The sequence below is a fragment of the Crassostrea angulata genome, chromosome 6 (assembly GCF_025612915.1).
Source record: "Crassostrea angulata isolate pt1a10 chromosome 6, ASM2561291v2, whole genome shotgun sequence".
NCBI classification, from domain to species: domain Eukaryota; kingdom Metazoa; phylum Mollusca; class Bivalvia; order Ostreida; family Ostreidae; genus Magallana; species Magallana angulata.
Window position 1 is genome coordinate 35785167 of NC_069116.1, and position 18169 is coordinate 35803335.

An 18169-nucleotide genomic window follows, 5' to 3' on the forward strand; every position below is an offset into this window, starting at 1 on the left:
CTGGTAAAAATAAAAATAATGTTGATGCAATCACGTATGTGTAGTCTGAATTATTGTTGTTCATGCATTGATTAAAAAGACCAAGTTCTTTCCGATCAAGTCACAGGCACTAGAAGTCACAAAAAAACACCATTGGGCCTACTCCTGTTTGCTTTCGTCCAACCCTACAATTTACGACCCTTTTAAGTTTTGTGATCGGCAACTTAGCCAGAATTTCCTCAAGAAAGAGAAGTTGAAGTCTTTTTCTATCACAATTCCGTAAAAAAAAACTCCTTGGCAAGAAAATGATAAGTTACATATTTAAAAAACATTTTTGCAAAATAAATTCTAAAATAATCATAATTTAACCGTTTGGAAATAGATCCTCTACATAACGGTTGTAAGTGGGTCATAGGGTTGGACTAATAACCCTAAACACACTGAACACAGGAGTCTTATGACTGAAGGAAAGAGAATGATTTTATTTGTCATTAAGCTAACAAAATAACGAAACATTTCCTTTATTAAAGGTATAATTACATAGATAAATAAATTTTTAAAAATTAGTTCGTCTTTTTTAAATAAAAAAACTTGTTTGATTTTTTACTGACATTTATAGACATGCTTCTAATCCAATTTATTTTCAGTAACAATATTTGTGAATAGCATTGTTAACTTAATCAAATAAATGATTTCTCAAACTTCTTCCTATTTTTCTGCAAGGAAGAAGTGAAAACTCCCTTAATTATTTTGGTTTTAATGTATATGTACAGTATGTACTTGTATATATAAAAAAAAAACCTTCGTTTTTATACATGCATATACAATATATTAACACAAATTTTCAGTGCCCATGGATAAAATATGTTATGATAAGAACATCATCAACAACCAAAATTACTTATATATTTAAAAAATGGCAGCTCCTGGACATGTGTTCTTATTTTAAAAATAAAAAAAATATTGTTGAAAAATTGTTTTATTTTTATTTTTTTTCTCGACGGACAAATTTTTCAATTTTATTTTTATTTTTTTTCCCTCCTCCTACCCAAATAATTTGAAAAATATTTCGTAAATCTAAAAATAAAAAAATGCTGGCCTTATTGAATTCTGCCGTATGAACACTATTTTCTGTTCTTATGACTAGTTTATTAAGATCTACGATATAGATTTAAAATATGTTTGCTTTAAAATTTCAAATATAACTATTTATTAGTTTACCTCTCATTGCCATTTTGAGAAAGCTTGCGAGTTTTTTCAATAGCCGAATAGACATGTACTTCAACTCTAATCAATTTTTGCTCAAACCTAGCTGTACATAACCTTTCCAAGTTATTTAAGAAACAAGGTATCATTTTTGGATGCACTTGGTACTCATGCCCACAGGCTTCGATAAGATCAGAGGTTGACTTGTGTGTATATACACATTAAAAATTCATACAGAGACACAGGGTTGCATGTGCTACCGTACTCATGCCTCCAGGCTAGGTTACTATCTCCCGATTAACACCAATTTGTACATATGGCAGGGAAGTAATAGACCAATGATCTTAAATTAATCCGGCCGTACTGAATACCCGGTAAATTGGTTTGAAAATTTTGATGCAATTTCAAACTTTTTGTTAAAGATTAAAGGCTACTATATAATAACGTTATTGGTTCAAACCCTTTATTCATTCAAACTAGCGTTTATTCTTAGACCAATTCTTCAAAGTTGACCTATTTATACTTTTTAATTTGTTTTTTGCTAAAAACAGGTTCCTTTGCCCAATTAACAGGATCGACCTAATTTTCGAAAAATACGGTACATTTGTTGCAAATTATGACGATAACATTGCTCCATACATTCTTTTTTTGTGATGACCTAGAAAACCGCTTCGATTAACATGACATAACAAAATATAGTTCAACAATATGTTGCATGTATTGATTATCATAATAAATAAATATGACACTGCGTTTTACAAAACAACACTTTTTTATGATAATATAGTGAAACAGTATAGAAAATTCGCTGTTCAATTAAAAAAAAAAAACGGATTAAGCTTGGCGGAATAGTAACAGAGCAGTTGGAAATTTGTAAACAAAGCGATTGAAAGCTGAGTTAGAGTCTACTTAGGCATTTTCAGAGAAATTCTATTGCAGCATAATGATTTTCTTTGGACATTATAGAGACAAGCTATTCTAATTTCTTTTACGGAAGGAAATGGACAGAGAAGCAACAGGAGTTAAATGTAACCATGATAAGGTCGGTGATATTGCGTTTGCCATTTTGATCGAGACCTGTTATAAATGTCAGAAATGACTGATATTAACTACTTTGAAAAATTGCGATTGTAATTTTCCAAGAACGCTTTGTTCGATGTCGATCTATAAACATGATCTTCTGCGAGAATCGTAAGCCATGATCATTTAACCCCGCAATGAATGATATTTAATGTAACAAGAGGCCCAAAGGGCCACCTCGCTCACCTGAGCAACACTGGCTTTATATAAAGAATAAGGAATCTTTCTTTGAGTATTATGAGGTGATAATTTTGGTCGGGGCGTGATCAAATCCAATGCCCCAGTATTTGTCTGGGAGTCACGATTTTTACAAATCAGAATCTACATTATTTAAGGATGTAAATGTATGCATAGTAATATCCCAAACTGTTGCATTATAGTTCTTGAGAAGAAGATTTTTAAACATTTTCCTATATATGTTAAACTTTAAACCCCTCCTGGAGCCCCACTTTTTGTTGGGGGGGTCATGATTTTTGGGAGTTGATTTTTAATCAACTCTCCTATGCAGTTACTCTGGCAAACCGAAGCTGAAACAGTGTTTGGACCTAGGCACAAATCATCACCGCTGAAAAGACTTAGTTCTTGAAAATAATCGATAAATTCGATGCAATGTATACTGAAGCATTTTTTAATGAAATTTATGAAAACCTTAAAAATAGCCAGATTTTAAATAGTACGAACAAGTAAGATATTTTTTGCAGTCGTATGTATTCCTACGCCGCAGTGTTCAACCATCGGCTGTCTCCGTAAATCCCAGACAAGCAGAAATTCAGCTCTTGCTTATCGGAGATTAACAGAGACAGCTGAACATCTGGTTGAACGAGACTAGAGTTCATTATTGCATGGATCAATACAATTTTTTCAATATTTCAATTACTGATACATAGTTTGATGATATCAATTCTATTTTTAAATATTACACAACATGATTCATAAGCTGTTTACATTTTCTCGAAATTCTTGTCAGAAAAGTCCGAGAATTCATATTCATATAAATAAAGTGTGCAGATTATAAACTACTTGCCAAGCAAAATAACATATTGTTGATTTCAAAATAAATAATAATCGATAAAATCAACTCCCTTCACTACTTCAGTACTTTGATTATAATTTATAATCTTCACTATATATACAACCTTTTGTATAAATTTTGGCATTTTTGGTGCAGTAGTTCTTTAGAAGAAAATTTTTAAACATTTTTCCGATGTAATTCTATGTTAAACTTTGAACCCCACCTGGGACTCCAGTTTTGGTCCGAGGGTCACGATTTCTACAATTTAGAATGATCACTTTACATATCAAAGGCCGGAACGCCCACAAAGGCCTCGAGCTGACTATTTCTTTATTATAGGTATCATTAATTTAAAATTCTGTACCAATAGTCGTTTATCAAATATCAGAATAAAAATGTTTTGTGTAACTAAACTTGTACATATTATAGTATGTATTGCCAAGTAGACAACATACAAATACACATGAAACATCAGTTCATCAACAAGAGTTCACAATAGCCCTCGCCATGCACCAGGACACACCCGTCCTCGACCAGGGAGCCCACGAGATAGAGATCCCTGCACGCGTTGTCCGAGTTAGGTCGTACGTACAACAAGTCCATAAATACCACAATATGCAACTATATTTTTATATGAAATTTTAACATCACCATGTGCTTGTTTACTCAGTATATTTCCTTATAAATTACGTAGTGATGCATTTATAATACAATGAATCATAACTCATCCTGGTTATAAAAATCGAAGAAATTTCGATGTTCAAAAATAAATTATCTTCTTTCTGCTTTAAACAGTCTTTGAACAAATTTTACGAGTTCATCATTTGTATACGAGGGTAACACATAAACAGTATTTCCCTAATTATAATAAAACATACTTTTAAACTTTAAATTTAATTCCGATGTGAAACAAGATTATCTGTGGTATGGTTGTTTGCAAATAAATCCACAACACCTGCGTTGATCTGCCGTATCTATAATGCTCAACCAAACTAGCTTCAATATTGCTACAAAATCATAAGATAAATTTATTGCTTACATTTATTTTGGAGACCGTGCCCAATAACAAATAAATTTACATATTTATTTTTATTTTTATCCGGCACAATATCCAAATAAAATGTAAGCGATAAACTAAAATAATATTTAGCGAATTTTTACACTTTATCGTTTTCATCCATCATTTCTTGATTAAACAACCTTATATACTTATGCAATGTTGTCAATAATCAGGGAGACACAGTTGCGTTTTTAGGTGCACAATTTAGTTGAATAAATGGAACAAAAATCATGTAAACATTTTTCCTATGAATTTCAATGTTAAAATTTAAACCCAGCCTGGGGCTTTGGTACGAAGTGTCACAATTTTTACAATTTAGAATCTTCTCTATATATACAAACTTTTGTGTTAATGTTGGCATTTCTGGTGCAGTGGTTCTTGAAAAGAAGATTTCTTAAGGTACCTCACTACACCTTGAAAAAGTTTCTCAAATCAACAGAAAATTACTTCATTATGATAGAATGCATGATGGATAATATGGATATATGTCAAATAGGCGAAAAAATTTGCAATTTTAGATAAAAAATGATATTCTCAAAAATTTCATTCAGTTAACATGAACAAAAGCCCCAGGTGGATTCGAACTCATGACCTGCGGTTCACAAGCCTGATACTTTAACCACTGAGCTATGACGATAGACATATGAATCGATTGATACAAACAATTTAACAAAACATTTAAATCGCCATCTTGTGACGTAGTGTCTTAAAAAGTATAAGCCTCGGTGTAGTGAAGTACCTTAAGACACGCACCCTATACTCACTGTTTCGCAATTATCTCCCTTTTAAAAAGGGCTGTGCCCTTTATTTTAACAATCCCCTTTCCATAAGAATGATTTGTACCAAATTTGGCCCAGTGGTTTTTGAGAAGAAGTCGAAAATGTGAAAAGTTGGACGGACGGATTGACAACAGACAATGGGTGATCAGATAATCTCACTTGAACCTTCGGTTCAGGTGAGCTAAAAATGAATGAATAAAACTTTGTATAATAAAATACAGATATGAAAGGTTTTTTTTCTTTATATTTCAATTGTTCGTTCATTACAATATTAAGCGTTTTAGCGTAAGTCAGTTAGTTTTAAAATATAAATCAACGGCCTGAAGGCCTGGGCGATGCATCGCATTGAAGGTAGCTAAAAACATCACTACAAGTTGTTAAATATCGCCATTCTACATGGGGAAGGTGGCGTGCTTTTCCTCATTCAGTTGGACATTGTCTTATTCGATTTATCAAGTGATAAAATACAAAATCTGTTCCTAGCTATAAGAAGACAGCCACTTACTCTCATTTCAATATAAATATTTTATATACTAATTTATTACATTTTTTTTACTTCCGATATTCGAACAATTAACGTCATCGCTTTTAAATTGAAGTACGAACTGTTGTTATGCAAATTATCTCATCCGTTCACTGGTCCCCTGTCCCTATTGTACGTACATCTCGCATTGCAGGCATTGCCAGTCTACCTCATCTGTGTATTAATCTTTGTTTTGTTCTTTCGTTGATGTTGATGTCTTTTTCAATGTGTAAAGGAGATATCTGCTGTAATGATTTGTTGATATTTTTAAAACGAATACTGAATTTATGTTCCTGGTTGAAAATACGTAACAATCAGAACGGCACTATATATTCATTGGCTCATTGATACTTAAATTCTATGACGCCGCTTGTATATAAGCCGAGAGAAATGAGCTGAATGCAATGAGGCTACATCGCTGATAGCGATGCGCCTAAAAAAAATAGTGACCACGATATATATAAGGGAAAATATTTGCAAGTGTAAATATACACATTTAAATCACAATTAATTTGTGTTGATGATTCCTGCAAACTTATAATCTCGTGTGCCCAATTTCTTTCCTCTACGACAAAAATAACCACTTTTTCAATATACAAAATAAACCAGGTTGACATTTAAGAGGGTTCGATTTTCTAGCACTTTAAGACTGCATTGATCTTCCTTAAAAGAAGAACTTTTAATAAAATACAGGAAATACCCGAATTTGAAAGGTAAAATTCGTGGATTTTTTCTTTACTAAGAAATAGTTGGGTTTTTTTTTTAGGTAAACAAAACCTATCTTAAAATCTAAGGTAGATCTGATGGTTAAATTGTTGACCATCAAGCCTCCTTATTATTTCAAGCCACAGACACACAAGGGTAAAACAGTATATCCCCCTCTCCTTTGGAGTTGGGTCATGAAAATGTTTACATCTTTATCACTGGATTCTGATATAGGGTGTTCTAGAACTTCCTTTGGCAATGTTTTTAGAAGCTCTTCAATGGGAAGTTCACTCTCCTTTTGCAAAGCATCCAATTCTGCTTTGGAATTAAGCTACAAGAAATATTAAAAGTGAATTGTTCAATCAATGACATCATAATTTCAGTCATTCCAAGACAATGCAAGAACATGAAAAATTTTATAACTTGATTCAGAATTACTTGGTCCAATTCAGCCTCTTCCCTTTCAATGGTTTCCTCATCATCAGATACATCATCTTTCAATGGTTTGAATTCATCATCTCCAACATCACTGTGAGATGGAGTCACAACATTGGATCCACTCCCTAAAGACCCCCCTTCCTTTTTCAAACCTTCAGTAAGCCACGTAGAGTACTTTTCTGTCTGGTCCACAATAAAATTCAAATGTAAATCTAATGCCTTTTTTCTTTTTTCCTCAAGTCTTGCCTGTGCTTTGTACTGGACCACCTGTAATTTCAAAACATTTACATCAATAGGGTACTTTGTACAGGCCCTTTCACGATAACTGCGATATTGCTCTCTTGCATGGCAAACTGATCAAGTTCGGAAAAGTTAAATTAAGAAGAAAATTAAATGAAACAATTGCCATATGTCACCAAATAATTGCCAATTTGCCCTGCAAAAGAGCTACAACACAGTTACAATGAAGAGGTCTATAGGAGGCTATGATTTTAACAATGAGCGTTGCTCATTTCACCTGTAAGTAAATAAAATAAAATTTCTAATGTGCACTTGAAACTTCCAGAAATAAACGCGGATTTTGGCCAACATTTTAGATACTCAAGTAGTTAAACTTTAATAGAGAACCTAATTCCAATCATAGTGATGATCCAGTCTTATTAAAGATGGCTGCCGAATCTAGTTACGAGATACTGTGTTCAAGTTATGATTGCAACATCAATGATTAAGTTTAAATATGAACAGAAGCATTTTTTAACTTCATGTGTACATATAGGAGGAGTTTCTGCAGCTTGTACTGTACTTCTGCAATGTTAAAGTCTTCAATTTAAATCATGCATCCTTTTTTATGAAAAAAAAGAAGAAAACACTGCTGTGTCAATGCACTATGAAAAATTACGCAATTTGAAAAAAAAAAAGAGTGTTAAATTTGGGACAAAATCAACATAATTTAAAACTTTTTTTTCAAAATGCATTATATTTTGGGACCATTTTGCAAATTTTTTTCAAAGTGTGATATGAGTATACAGCAACTCTTTTTATATCAATACACAGACATATGCTTTGAATATACACCGATTCCTTTCCTATATAATTATTTTCGTAATAACTCAAATTTGAAACAAAATAAGCCCTTTTGCAATTTATTTTTTCCTTTCCAAAAGCATAATTTCTGCTAAATTAGGTTGAATTTGAATCATCAGTTTTTGAGAAGATTTTTTAAAATGCACCCCATTTTTTTTTTTTTTTTTTTTTTTTTTTTACAATTTCGAGGTTTTCTCCACTTCAAATAAAGATCGGTCTTTCATTTCTGCAATTTATATTCACCATACCATAAGAATGCTTTGTGGCAAAGTTGGTTGAAATTGGCCAAGTGGTTTGAAAGAAGAAATTCAAAATGTTAAAGTTTACAAACGGACGGACGGACGACGGACAAAATGTCATCAGATAAGCTCACTTATGCATTTAGCTCAGAGGAGCTGTTAGCATTTTGGACTCCATGTATTACAAATTCTGGAACAACAAAATTCCATGTTCATGTATGTATCAAAGCTTAATATCTTAAGACAATTTGATTTTACTCTTTGGCCATCTTCACAACTCAGCCATATGAAATAAGCATAGCTGGTCTTGGTAATAATGGCCACTTCTATTTGGCAGCTCTATCAATACTTACCTTTTCAATATTGCTCCAAAATTCTCGCACTTGTTTGGCCAATTGACTGGCGATTTTCTTCAATTTCAAAGCCTCTTCTTTCTCTGCTTTAATTTCTCTCTGTTCAAGATCTTGGAAATATTTTGATACCATTTTTGCAACCTACAACAATTAGTATTAATTCATAATGGTGTCTATCATAACTTGCAAAATTGACTGTATAGGCCACATAATAGTAATACCGTATTTTTAGGGAATTAGGTCGATACTTTTTTTTCCTGACACGTGGACCTCGCCCTATTTATCGCTTCGCCCAATTTATGGTTTTTTGGGGGGGTTGGAAAATTTGATATAAAATTTTGCAAAAATTTATGCAACCCTCCGATAAAATCATGAGTGTTTACTATAATACTGCTTGAATTTCTGTGTAAAAATCGTATGGATTTTAATCAATATACTGTAGTAATTTATCATTTAAACAAAATTAAATGTAAATAGATTTATTTCTTCTTACATTTCTTACTTAGATCACTGACTGAATCATCTTTCTATCATTATTATATGCTGTCATGCATTTTGATCGTGTGCTTACGATAAACAGGAAATCAATTTCGCGCGGTAAAAGTAAAATGAGAACCATACAAAGGGTAATTACGGGGGAAAAATATCGTCGGGTAGAATTAAAAAAAAAAAACAATTTGTTTTCATAATAGAATACATGAACAAGTTTTTTTCTGTATATTCAACATAAAACTTTCGATGAAATTTTAGCCAGGTGTCTCTGAAATCAGTCTGGGTAGCTCTTACTTTGTTTATACACAGTTGAACTCTCCGCACGTGCTACTTATGCCCGCAGGCTTCAATAAGATCAGAGGTTGACTCGTGTGTATATACACAGTAAAAAGTCACACAGAGACACAGGGTGGCATGTGCTACCGTAGTCATGCCTCCAGGCTAGGTTACTATCCCCCGGTTAACACCAGTTTGTACACATGGCTGGGAAATAATAAAACACGATCTTAAATTAAAACCGGCCGTACTGAATTAATTGGTTTGAAAATGTTGATGCAATTTCAGACATTTTCTTACGATGTTTTCAAGAAATACATTTTATTTCCCTTTTGTTTAAAACTGTGAAATAAGATTAAAGGTTACTATATGATAAAGTTATTGGTTTTAAACATTTTTTTATTAGAACTAGCGTTAATTTTTCGACCAATTCTTCGAAGTCAACCTATTTATACTTTTTTTTTAAAATTTTTTGGCTAAAAACGGCCTCCTTCGCCCAATAAATCGTATCGACCTAGTTTTCGAAAAATAAGGTATTTAGATTCTCATCCCCAATGCATTTTATTTTATCTAAAAAAAAAAAAAAAAAAAAATTCTGTGAAAGTAGAACTGTCCTAATGGGACTAATGCCCCCGCAAGGCTAATTTCAAATGGGACAAATATTTGAATTGAACTAGACATGATCTCGTTGCGAGCAACGAGGAGGTCTTCCGTCCGATTTCAAGAAGGAAATATGACATCATCGACTTTGATTTTAAATAACAAAACATGATATGGAAATAGGAGTGAAGTACTAATGCATTATTGTATCGCTTTTTATCAGTTCTCTTACATTGCTTTTTTAAGTACTTGCATTTCTTCCAATTAATATGAAAAAGATTAAACTTGTTTACCTCTGGTCCCTAAAAACCCTAATTGGGTAACGCAATAGGAAATCATTATAATGTTAGGATATATAAACATATTATACCTAATCTAGCTTTAATAACCTTTCACAAAATGGCTCTCATTAAAGGGCTGTGAATAAACGATTTTAGAGCCCTTTGGTCCCCTAATTTAAGGGGCCAGCCCCTTTCTCTTGATAACAAATGAAAGATCATTTAATTCTAAACACATTTTGTTACCAAGTGTTTAACGATTTGTTACCGTTCTGGAGATATATGAGAAAGGTTTTAGGACTTGATCCCTTAACTCCCTATAGGGGCCGTTTGATGTTTTGAAGGTTTCATATTGTTAACAACATCATTTTGAACATATCTTTTTTTCTGTACTGCATTTCAAAATATTTTTCTTTCGGAGATATAGGTGATCAAAATTTTGGACTTTTGACCCCAAAAAACCCTTAATTACGTAACACGAGAAAATCATTACATTACTTGGATACATTTAGGGATGGGACGATCCACCAATGCACCGCAGTATTTATTTTGACGATATTTGGATCGACACATTTACCATTAATACAAGGTTTTATATATATCGGCTATTTTTAGTCTGCGCGCCTAATATGAAAGTACAAAGATGGCGAAAAACCTCGTAAAGTTGTCAAAACTGTTAGGAAGCTAAATATGGAGTGTGAAAAACTTTTGGAGTACTTGTTTATGAAAAACTAGTGTACACCAGACTAAAGTAATTTGTAAATTGTGCAACGCTCATTATGAGTATAACAAAATAACTTTGGACATGCGGTAATACATCGGCAGGTTGAATAAATTTTAAACTTTTATTCATGTTTTCATTTAATTGCATTGTATCGTGATATGTATCGTATTGCATCTCATGTATCGTGATATGTACCGAATCGGCTCAGTACAGTATCGTCCCAGCCCTAGATACATTACTGTAAGATAAACACATTTGATTTTATAACATTTTATAAAATATCTCTCAGTAAAGGGCTACAGAATAAAGATTTTAGAGCCCTTTGGTCCCCTTATTTGAGGGGCCAGCCCCTTTTTCTTGATATCAAATGACAGGTCATTTAATTCTCAACAAATGTTGTTTAACAAGTGTTTAGAAATTTGTTACCGTTCTGGAGATATATGAGAAAGAAGGTTTTAGGGGCCGATCCCTTATCTCCCTATATGGGCCGTTTAATGAAATTTTGAAGGTTGCATATTGTTAAGAACATCATTTTGAACAACTCTTCTTCTTCACTGCATTACAAAATATTTTTCCTTTCTGAGATATGTGTGATCAAAATTTTGGACTTTTGGCCCCTAAAAACCCCTAATTACGTGACACATAATAAAATCATTACATTGTTTGGATACATAACTGTAAGATAAACATATTTGCTTCTATAACATTTCACAAAATATCTCTCAGTAAAGGGCTACAGATTAAAGACTTTAGAGCCCTTTGGTCCCCTTATTAAAGGTGCCATCCCCTTTTTCTTGATTTCAAAGAAAAGGTCTTGTGAATAAAAACTTTTTTTACATTACATATCTTATTTAACAAAATATTTTTTAGAAAAGAGATAATCAAAGAAAACCACAAAAAATTACGTTTTTTTCATCTCAATTTTCGGGACCAGGCGAGCTTCGGCGCCTTTCAAGACAGATCAAAATGAAAATGAAATTACAAATCTGCAATCTTTTGTCTACTATCCCTGAAAGTTTGAACTTTTATCGTTTATGAGAAGTTCCACAGACAAGCAACCCCACTAAAAATCGCTAAAACGTCAATTTGTCAAAAACGGAAGTGACGTCATCAATATAATAAAAAAAAACTATCAGGTTTAGATCATTACCTAACAGATCTGAAAGTTTCATGAAAATCGGCCAAGCCGTTTTTGAGAAATCGCATGCACAAAAATTGTAAGAAAAAAAAGAAAAATAATAATAATAGGGAAAAAGAAATTGTACGAAAACAATAAGGTCTTCCGTTGGAAAACGGTAGACCTTAATAATAAAGATTTGGAACACATACAAAAAAAAATTTATAATAGTAATAAATTTACAAATTTATGTATTTGATGATATTTTTTTCATTTGATTGTTTTAAAGAAAAACCAACAAAATGACAATAACCCCTCCCTTCGCAGTATATGGAAATACCAGTAGCCAAGCAATGCTCTTCTGTTGATAAAACTTCTTTATATCTTTCTCATAAGAGTCTTGACAGATGCAATTAGTTGTTTCAAATTTTCCCCCACTTTCTCCTGTGGTACAATGGAACTCCATATCAGAAAATTGATCCCATAGGATTATGACTTTCTTTGATGAGCTTGTTAAATTTAATAAACTCCCAAAACGTTACCATAATTACCATACTATGTAAAAATATGTAAAAAAAAAAAAAAAAAAAAAAAAATTTAATATAACAAAAAATTTTAAAATTGACAAAACACTACAATCATATCATTAATTTTGAATTTCATTTAAATTAATGCCCTATAGGGTCACTTCATCAATTTACTTGACTAATAAATTTAAACAACTTCTAAAAATATAGTTAACTTCTTTATTAATAATGATATTATTTATTTCCTATATAATAATGATAGAAACTTTTGGTTTACATGAAACAGTTTTAAAATAGCCCCAAAACTGCCCATTTTACAGATTATCAATTTTCCCTAAACACATGCTCCATCTAAAGCATGGCTCAGATAATGGCCCCCTTGGGACAAATGAATACATCCACACTTGTCCTTGATGTTCTTATTAGCTCCCAAGAATTTATCATTGACAAACAAAAATTTTGAAATTGTCAGTTGATAGAATACTTATAAAAAAATCAATTTAGATAAGACATAAAGACAAAAAACCTCCATCTGGATGTATTTATAGAAATATATTTTGGAGTGTTTTAATACTTTTAATTTAATAATAAAATCTGTTAGAATACCTCCCTTACTTTCAACATCAGTGTACAATATATAGAATAAGGAAAATGAAAACTGTCATAAAATCATTAAATCTTGTCTGATCTTAAAAAAATTGCAAGTGCACATCTTCAAATGGTCATCAACATTAGCTGCAACAGGGGTGTGCAATTACCATCGCCCGACGCCCGGGGCTACCGATTTTAGAGGTCGAGCTAGCAAAAACATTAACTGTGGTAGCCCGTCGGGCTAGTAAATCATAACCAGAGTTGGCAAAATATGCCGGTAAATTTGCAGTGTCCTAGTAGGAAAAGTGTATCGTCATTGTTATCACAGAGGCATGATATCTGCTCCTTTTAAGTCATGATAGCCTAAAAATTTCTTAAGCATTTTTTTCTCGTGCTACATTCTTCTGAGAAAAACAATCTGCTGTAAGTTTCACACTTTGAAGTTTTACCGACAGTGTTGACCTGACCAGTGGCTAGACGAGATAGTCACGCCTCACTGCACATGGCTTCCGTAGTTACCTGTGCAGCTGTTTCAAGTGACATCAGTGTAAAATGATTCCTTTTTCTTTGATATGTATTCAATGGCTTTTTTTAATATATTTTTTTTTACAGAGAGAGAGAAAGAGAGAGAGAGAGGGAGAGAGGGAGATGCATTACAGAGAAATTATAAATTTCTGCACTAACTATTCTCATGAACACATTTTAAAGTGACCTGCTTGGTGAATTAAAAAAAAATTTATATTTTGCATATCATTATTTGTGCATTTTCCATTATTTTAAATTAAAATTTACCATTACTTAATTAATTGCATAGGTGTATTTTGTAAATGGAAATTAAACAGGATAAAATGCATGCACATATAGATAGTTGCAGTGATTTTATAGAGTCTGTTCACATTCACAATGTTATGTTTGGGTTTTATTATATAAACGGTACCAAAACCAATTTTGTAACTAAAATGTGAGAGATCAATGAAGTTGAATATTTTTGAACTAGTCTACCACAGAAAACATGCAAGTAATAAATATTTTGTATATTAATAATTATATACATGTACTAGTATCATACAGGGTTTTTTATAAAATGAAATGTCGACATGTCCGAAATAGTCTGGCTAGTAACTTTGAATCTTGGGCTAGTAACTTTGGTACTCCCAGGGGCTAGTGGCCAAATTTTGTAATTGCACACCCCTGCTGCAATAATGTAGCCTTCTCCCGATTTTTTTTTTGGGGGGGGAGAGGGCTACAACTCCATAGGATCTCCGTAATGGTGCAAGTGCGGGAGTGATTGACTCCCGCAACGATTTCGTCTCAAATCGTCTATAAATGACAATAACATTTGCATTTCTTACCTGAACTTTAACGTTGTAGATGTCTATGGCATAAATTAATCCAAAAATATCAAGTATAGTCCTTATATATATCGGTTATTTTTTCGTGTATGTCAACAACGAAAGTTGAATTTGTCCGCCATGTTTACTGACCTTGACAGGTTTTTTTTGGGGACAGCCAATGAGAATTCAGAAGCGGATCTTGAACTGAATATAGGAATTCCCCTATTTTAAATATAATTAATGCGGTAAATATGAATTTTCCATTATATACCATTTCCTTAAATGATGCTTTAGTGATATAACGAGGTAGGAACGATTATTTACACTGACATTCACGTTATCAAGCCCATCAAAACTCCAAGCGTACATCCCATAAAACCACGCGAGAACTGTCATGGCTGCTGAAAAAGACGACTGGTAAACATGCTGATGCGTTTTATCTGGTTTTGATTTATATACGGTTAATATGTTCAACCTGAATTAAAAAATCATTTTATCTAAAGGAAGAGGATCTTCTCAGACTGAATTCAGCCGCATTAAAAAATTAATTTTGCACCATTACGGAGATCCTGTAGAATTGTAGCCCTCTCCAGTAATCATCAGATATAAAAAATCGGAGAGGGCTACATTATTGCAGCTACATCAACATATGTACAAATTTTCAGACTGTTCCATGCAGTAGTAAAAAATTATATAGGGGGGACAAAGTTGCGTTTACAGACAGAGAGGGTGAAACCAATATGCCCCCCTAAACTTCGTATGCTGGGGATAAATAGCATAATGACCAAACTATGATCTAATCAATACAGATGTTGTGTCCATCTTGGTGCTAAATGCTTCATACAAATATATGCAACATAACAGATATCCAATGCTTGGACCGGAACCAAGTTTGAACTCAACCCGTACATTCATACGATATATTCCACATATCAAGTTTGAATGGGTGCAACGGTTGTCGAGATAATGATCGGACAGTGAATGATGACGGAATGACCAAAGAATGAAAGGATGGGATACTACATGCCCCGGTCATTTCATGGCGGGAGCATGAAAGAAATTTGTGTGGGCAATCAGAGCCAATCTGAATATATCCTGACTGGGATTTGGTCATGAAACTTAGCATCCTTAAAGCTGACATGAATTCATAAATACGCATTACAGTGGAGCATCAGTTATCTGGACGCTTTGGTTCCCAAGTCCAACCGTCCGGATAGGTGAAGCGTCCGGATATCTGAAATGTGTCTATTATTGTCATGAATGATAATGTATTTGTATACAATGGCTCCCAGTGTTGATACTTGGTTTTATTTGCCTTTCATTCCATATAGCAACACATGTTAGAGTTGTCTGACGACATGAACGTTTTTAGATATAAAGAACTCTGCTTTATTTTATTATTTTGTCATGATTTGGGAAGTCAGTGTGTTTATACAAGCTACTCATGAGGGTCTAGCACGTAAAAAGGTGTGAAACTTAATTGACAGGGGTAATCTTTTGTACTGAGTAGGGTATCATCATATTTTACCGTCCGGTTAAATGAAGCAGAATTAGTAGTAAATCAGTGTTTTGTGGTAAAAACAGACCGTCCGGATCCGGAACGCGGAATTCCGGATAAATGAGACTAAATAACGTATTAAAAAATCTGTTCCCAAATAAAATCGTCCGTAAACTGAAGCGTCCGGTTATCTGGCGTCCGGATATCTGAGGCCCCACTGTATTTCCCTTTTTTCCCCGACTACCGCCATATTAGTTGTCGATTTCTATTGTTCTGCTCATTGCTACACAACCCCTATATAAGGCCGAGAGCAGTATTCATGCTTCACCGCATTCAGGTATTTCATACACCCGAACACGCTACCTTGGACGAAAAGACATGTAGAAACGCGTTTTGACCAAAAAAAAATATGACAACCATAGCACTGATAGGGAATATATCCAATGAACGACGAAACAAGACAGACTGAAATCCAGGCACATAAACATAAAAAATCTTCGATATTTGTAGATCCTTTTCCTGTTTATCTTATAACATCGCACATGCACAATCACACACTGTGGGTGATCGAGCAATATCAATGATCGCATGGAAACGGAGCGATTTTATAGAACCGATGGAAAAGATTCGGTTACGTTGTTACTTTCTTGAAATTACTATAATTTAGCTACTGGGTTGGATGTAGTGCCGCCGGGGTTTCTAAAAGATGCAGATGTTATGCACTCTGTATCGACGACACACGTGTTCGATGTGCATGTGAAAGTAAGGCAGCACTATCTGCGCAAAATAATAAGGATACTAGTACCTTGGGATTTCTTTCAAAGAATAAATATATTTTGTATTTTCATGATTGTTGTTTCCTTTAATCTTTATTGCAAGCATTTTACTGCAATGTGTATTAGATGCATTTAGAAGTCCGTGCAACCTGAATGCCTCAATCGGAAAGCAACCGACCGTAACTTTCTCTACCAGTATATATACCCCAGTGGCAGTAGAGGAGCGATCGAAACTAACATGAAATACCAAACGCTTTTATGAATTCATGTCAGCTTTAATAATTGTTGCACCATAGATAACTCACAATATGCATCAACAAGAACCTTGTTGATTGATTGCAATCTTAAATCTAATTCATTTGCTCATATAAAATAAATGTATAATTTCAGATGTATACCTTTCTGGCGGCTGCCTTTTTCCATTTTCTTTCTTGGGTAAAGTCAGCAGCCAACCACTGCATTTCTTCTAGCAAATAATCCCAATGGCCTTTGTTTCTTGGAGATTCTTGTACCTTGGGAAGTTTTCTGGTTGACCATAATCCCTCTTTCCTCAATTCTGCTACTCTCTGCATCACTTGTGCTTCCTGTAACCATGACAAAATTTCATTCCAAAGTCTCAATTATATCACAGACATGGGACATTTCAAACATTACTTCAGCACACTAGTAAATAGCCCCCTCGCATTATCCAACCTCCGTGGTTCTGTCTGGTAGAACTAAGTATGATATTGTACCAAACCTTTTATATTTTATTAATACCTTATTGCTAAATTTCATTTAATCAAGTTATACTTTGAAAGCTACTTGTAAATACGGGGTATGGCGTCCATTAGCTTAACACGTGGTTTCATATTCAAATAGAGTTATCCCCCGTAATCGCTATGAATGAGAAAACGAAATACCAAACATAATATATTTAATTTGTGTTCTTTCCATTAATTAATTAAATAGTGATGACTTGCCGTTATGCAGAGAAGTTGTAATGTTAAAAACACAGTTAATGCAATGAAGTGTAACGGTGTACACTACGTGTCTCCAGGCTGTGTTTGAGTCACAGGTTTCACACCTTTGTATATACACACGATTCCAGAATACCGTTATTTCATCCAACAGAAAATTAATTGTAAAAACACAAAGCATTTGATTTATTCTACACCCTAGACCAGTGATTTCCACGAACGCAGACATGAAGAATTCACAAAAATTCCGTCATATTACATTCTACCCGGTTTCGTTTTCTTTTTTACTACGCAATAATAGTTTCCAGGGTTCATACACGAACGTGGGAAAAAATTCTTTTGATTGGGGTTGTAAAGAAATACCTCGTACAGTAATGTACATTTTATAACTCACGATCTCCTTACAAAAATTATCAATGGGACAACTATCGAATAATAATTCAAACGGATGAAAAAAAACCCAACCCTCATAATCAACTGCTACAACAGTATAATGGATAAAAACAGTGGATTTTATATTTTACTGTTAAATTTTTTCAA

At 33.4% G+C, this 18169-nt stretch overlaps 1 protein-coding gene and 1 long non-coding RNA gene across 6 annotated transcripts in view; both read right to left on the bottom strand.

Moving 5' to 3' along the window:
- LOC128187903 (helicase domino-like) overlaps positions 1 to 18169 on the bottom strand; it is a 200057-nt gene that overhangs the window by 157732 nt on the left and 24156 nt on the right. For all 5 annotated transcript variants that reach the window (XM_052858581.1, XM_052858583.1, XM_052858582.1 and 2 more), the window contains 4 exons: positions 17069 to 17254; positions 8458 to 8598; positions 6783 to 7049; positions 6553 to 6675 (listed from right to left, as the gene is read on the bottom strand). In XM_052858581.1, the coding sequence (XP_052714541.1) occupies positions 6553 to 6675; positions 6783 to 7049; positions 8458 to 8598; positions 17069 to 17254 (717 nt within the window). The remainder of the gene's footprint in view (positions 1 to 6552; positions 6676 to 6782; positions 7050 to 8457; positions 8599 to 17068; positions 17255 to 18169) is intronic.
- Positions 847 to 6536, bottom strand: LOC128187916 (uncharacterized). Its single transcript, XR_008244106.1, has 2 exons — positions 5077 to 6536; positions 847 to 4730 (listed from the first exon to the last, which is right to left on the bottom strand). It is a non-coding gene; the product is annotated as an uncharacterized LOC128187916 (long non-coding RNA).